General features: G+C 38.3%; 1 protein-coding gene across 2 annotated transcripts in view; it reads left to right on the forward strand.

The window, feature by feature from the left end:
* The first annotated feature begins 2004 nt into the window (after nucleotides 1-2004).
* LOC100949727 (cytochrome P450 2C18-like) overlaps nucleotides 2005-5400 on the forward strand; it is a 50531-nt gene continuing 47135 nt past the window's right edge. Inside the window, exon 1 of one of the 2 annotated variants that reach the window (XM_023509478.1) lies at nucleotides 2005-2202. In XM_023509478.1, coding sequence (XP_023365246.1) covers nucleotides 2035-2202 — 168 coding nt within the window. In that variant the 5' untranslated portion in view covers nucleotides 2005-2034. The remainder of the gene's footprint in view (nucleotides 2203-5400) is intronic. The other variant, XM_003783726.3, reaches the window with a different exon arrangement.

Genomic DNA, 5400 nt, shown 5'->3' on the forward strand with positions numbered 1-5400 from the left:
CAGTTTTTGGCTGGGGCTGGGATTGAACCTGTCACCTCCGGCATATGGGGCTGGTGCCCTACTCCTCTGAGCCACAGGCACCACCCACCGCCTGGCTATTTTTTTGTTGTAGTTGTCGTTGTTTGGCAGGCCCGGGCCAGGTTCAAACCTGCCAGCCCCTGGTGTATGTGGCCAGAGCACTAGTCGTTGAGCTACAGACGCTGAGCCTGACACTTTTAATTTTAATGCAATCAGATCTATCCTCCAGAGGTCCTAGGATTATAGGAGTGAGCCACTGTACCTGGCCTTGGTATTTTTTTTTTTTTTTTTTTTAGGAAATTATTTCAGTTTTTTAAGATATTTATTTAAGTTCTTTAAGAGATTGAAATTAAAGGTCCCATTTACTAATTTGTATTGAGGTTGAAGGAGACACCTCTGGAGTGTCTTTGTTGAGGGAGGTGGAAGGGCTAGTGTCTCAGATGTCCTTCCCCTACCTGGGTGGAAAAGAAGGAGCCTTTTGTGTCTCATGAACCAGGGCATGGAAAAGCGAAAAATAAGACTGAGAAAGATCAGGCATCTCTATTTTATCTCAGAAATCTTGAGGGCCTCGTGACTTTAAAGGCCTAAATGAGGGTTCAGTGCAGGGCTTGGGGTGAAAATTGAAAAAATTTGAAGTCCCTGGGACTTCAGAAGAGAGCACCAGAAGAGTGCTGGGACTAAACCCTCTAATTAGGCATGAACAAAGAAGCAGCAAGGGGGATATAAGGACATAGAAGCACAGAGTGAGCCAAAGAGTTAGCCAACGCTGGGTTCTGTTTGAAGCTATTTAGGGACCTTGCTCACCTTCAAATGGGAGTTTGGGCAAAATCCTCTAGGATTCTCTTATAGGCAGGTCAGTGGAGTTGGGTCTGGGCACAAACTGACTAGGTTCTGAGAAAACTAGGATGACTAGGGAGGCTGGCAGCCAGTTGCCAGTTAGCAGCCAGTCTGGGATTTCTGGCACCATATGAAAGGTGTAAGCAGTGCTGCCCAGAGACAAGACCAGAACAGAGACAGATATTCAGGCCAGGTTTACTGGAAGGGGATGGCGACCCCCCAGGCAGTGGAGTCTGCCCCCTCCAAGAGTAGTTAGCAATCCCGTTTATTTGGGGCCGTAGAGGGTGAGTGGATTCTACAGCTTGCCGGTAAAGTTGGTCCTTTGGTGCAAACTTCTCAGGAGGTGAGGCTAACTAGATCCTTTGAGTCTTTGTCTTAGGCGGAGAGAGAAGGAGGAGGAGGAGGGGAAAAGGTTTATGTGTGGCTATGTTAGGCTCCCAACACTGATCAGGTCTCCTGTTCTACCAGAATCTCCTTTTCCCGTTTGAAAAAATAAAACATAATAATCTCTGTCTTCCAATGCTTATTAGAGGGTTTAAGGAGAAAAAGTGTATATTTGCTTATACATATTCGGTTATTCAAGATGTGAGTTACGTTAGTTAGCTATTTCATGTTTAGGCATTTGAGTTATGTTAATTAGCTATTTCATATTTAGGCATGTGAGTTATGTTAGTTAGCTATTTCATGTGTAGGCATATTAGCACAGCACACTGAAATATTTCAAAAGGCTTTCACAATACAGGAAATTATCTCAATGTTTGAGAAAGCATTACAGTATAAATATTATTTTTATATATGAGATAATACTTGGAGCATCATCAAAGTCATAAATTCCCAACTGGTCATTAATCTAAGAATCTAAAATCTTGAATAATTTGTGTTATTCAAATAATTTACTTCATTGGTTATCAGAGGTATTTAAAAAAGCCAAATCAATACCTGGTTTCTACCCCAGAGATTAACCAGAATGTTTAAGGTGGGGCACTGGCAACAGAGCCTGAAGAAAGAACATGTCATTTTTATTTTTTTCAGTGTGCCAAAGTCTATTCAGAAGAGAGAGTAAAGTTTATCTAGTTATTTGGATATTTATGTGTTCAACGGTCATAAGTGAATTAGCAGGGTGTGTTGTGAAAGCCTTGGAGTAGCTCCCAGTTGTCTTAGCAGGAAGAGAAGGCTGCAATGGACCCAGCTGTGGCCTTGGTGCTCTGTCTCTCCTGTTTGCTTCTCCTTTCCCTCTGGAGACAGAGCTCTGGGAGAGGGAAGCTCCCGCCCGGCCCGACTCCTCTCCCTATTATTGGAAATATCCTGCAGTTAGATATTAAGGACATCAGCGAATGTTTGAGCAATGTAAGTATACTTTATGCTCTTTCCATGACTTGCAAATGGCAAGTAATGAAACCATACTTTTAAAGAAAAGTTTTATTTTATTTTTAATTAATAAATAATAATTATACATGTTTATGGGGTAAAATATTATGTTTTGAAATTTCTTTGTAGTGAGAGCAGTTAAATCCTCTAATTTATCTATTTTGAAATACACAACATATTACTATTAATTACAGTCACCTTGCTGTCCAGTAGAACACCAGAGCTTATTACTCCTATGTAACTGTAACTTTGTACCTTTTCCCTTCCACCTCTACCCTCTAGCCTCTGCTCATTGCTGTTCTAATCTCTACCTCTATGAGTGCGATGTTTTTAGATGCCACAGATGAGCGAGATCATACAATATTTGTTTCTCTGTGCCTGGCTTATTTATTAAACATAATGTCCTCTAGATTGATCCATGTTGTTGCAAATGACAGAATTTCCTTTTTTTTCTTATGTGGTCACTCACTTAGGTTGTTTCCATGTCTTGGCTATTGTGAATAATGCTGCAATAAACATGAGAGAGCAGACATCTCTTTGGCATACTGATTTCAATGTTTTTGAGTATATACCCCGTAGTGAGATTGCTAGTTCATCTAATTTTAGTTTTTTAAAGGAAACTCCATGCTGTTTTCCCAGGTGGATGTACTAATTTACATTATCATTAATTGCATATGAAGGTTCCCTTTTCTTCACATGTTAATCAAGATGTTTTATATTTTATCTTTTTGATAATAACCAATCCAAGTGATGTGAAGTGATATTTTGCATTTTCTGATGTTTAAAATTGTTAGGAATTTAAAAAATATATCTGTGAGCCATTTGTCTGTCTTCTTTTGGGAAAGGTCTATTCAAGTCATTTGCCCATTTGTGTGTGTGTGTGTGTTTCTTTCTTTCTTTCTTTTTTTTTTTTATTAAATCATAGCTGTGTACATTAATGTAATCACAGGGTACAGTGTGGTGTTTTCATATACATTTTGAAATACTCTCATCAAATTGGTTAATGTAGCCTTCATGTCATTTTCTTAGTTATTGAGTTAAGACATTCATATACTGCTTTTAGAAAGATTCACTTGTACCCTTGTAGGATAAACCATAGATGTGACCAAACCAATCACCCTCCCCCCCATCCACCCCCTCCCCTCCCCTTCCCTTGCCCACCCCCGTTCTCATGTTTCTAGGGCTATAATTAGATTATAACATTCCTATGAAAGCTGTAAATTAGTTTCAAAGTAGGGCTGTGTACATTGGATACTTTTTCTTCCATTCTTAAGATACTTTGCTAATCGAGTTTTTTTCTGATTGCATTAATGTACACAGATATGCTAAAATTAAAAAAAGATACTTTGCTAAGAAGAACATTTTCCAGTTCCATCCATGTAAACATGAAGGAGGCAAAGTCTCCATCTTTCTTTAGGGCTGCACAATATTCCATGGTGTATGTATACCACAATGTATTGAACCATTCCTGGGTCAGTGGGCACTTGGGCTTCATCCATTACCTACCAATTATGAATTGGGCTGAAGTAAACATTCTGATATAAATATCTTTGTTGTAATGTGATTTTTGGTCTTCTGGATATATACCTAATAAAAGAATTGCAGGATCAAATGGCAGGTCTATTTTTAGCTCTCTAAGTATTCTCCAGATGTCTTTCCAAAAGGAATGAATTAATGTGCATTCCCACCAGCAGTGTAGCAGTGTTCCCTTTTCTCCACATCCATGCCAACATCTCTGGTTTTGGGATTTTGTGATTTGAGCTAATCTTACTGGAGTTAGGTGATATCTCAAAGTAGTTTTAATTTGCATTTCTCTGATGATTAAGGATGGTGAGCATTTTTTCATATATCTTTAGGCTATGTGCCTAACTTCTTTAGAGAAATTTCTATTCAAGTCCCTTGCCCACCCTGAGATGGGATCACTTGTTTTTTTCTTGCTAATACATTTGAGTTGTCTATGGATTCTGGTTATTAAACCTTTGTCGGAGACATAACCAGCAAATAACTTCTCCCATTCTGAGGGCTGTCTACCTACTTTATTTACTCTGTTCTTGGCTGTGCAGAAGCTTTTTAGTTTGATCAGGTCCCAAAAGTGTATTTTTGATGTTGCTTCAATTGCCCGAGGGGTCCTCCTCTAAAATATTCGCCCAAGCCGATTTCTTCAAGTGTTTTCCCTACATTTTCTTCTAGTGTTTTTATAGTTTCATGTCTTAAGTTTAAATCTTTAATCCAGTGAGAGTCTATCTTAGTTAATGGTGAAGGTGTGGGTCTAGTTTCAGTCTTCTACAGGTCGCCAACCAGTTAGCCCAGCACCATTTGTTAAATAGGGAATCTTTTCTCCACTCAATGTTTTTAATTGGCTTATCAAAGATCAGGTAACAGTAGATAGCTGGATTCATCTGTTGGTTCTCTATTCTGTTCCATACATCTACCTCTCTGTTTTTGTGCCAGTACAATGCTATTTTGATCACTATGGATTTGTAGTATAGTCTGAGGTCTGGTAACTTAATTCCTCTTGCTTTGTTTTTATTTCTGAGTAATGTCTTTGCTATTTGAGGTTTTTTCTGATTCCTTATAAAATGAAGTATTATTTTTTTCTAGATCTTTAAAATATGACAGTGGAGCTTTAATGGGGATTGCATTAAAATTATAAATTGCTTTGGATAGTATGGACATTTTGACAATGTTGATTCTTCCCAGCCATGAGCATGGTATGTTTTTCCATTTGTTAACATTATCAATTATTTCTTTTCTTAGAGTTTCTTAGTTCTCTTTATAGAGATCTTTTGCATCCTTTGTTAGGTAAACTCCCAAATACTTCATCTTCTTTGGCACTACTGTGAACGGAATAGAGTCCTTAACTGTTTTTTTCAACTTGGCTGCTGTTGGTATATATAAAAGCTACAGATTTATGAGTGTTGATTTTGTAACCTGAGACACTGCTGTATTCCTTGATCACTTCTAAGAGTTTAGTAGTAGAATCCCTGGTATCTTCCAGATATACAATCATATCATCTGTGAAGAGTGAAAGTTTAATCTCTTTTGACCCTAAATGGATACCCTTGATCGCTTTTCATTCCCTAATTGTGATGGCTAAAACTTCCATTACAATGTTAAAGAGCAATGGAGACAATGGGCAACCTTCCCTCATTCCTGATCTGAGTGGAAATGATTTCA

This window comes from Otolemur garnettii, unplaced genomic scaffold, assembly GCF_000181295.1.
Source record: "Otolemur garnettii isolate 467f Iridium unplaced genomic scaffold, OtoGar3 scaffold00008, whole genome shotgun sequence".
NCBI classification, from domain to species: domain Eukaryota; kingdom Metazoa; phylum Chordata; class Mammalia; order Primates; family Galagidae; genus Otolemur; species Otolemur garnettii.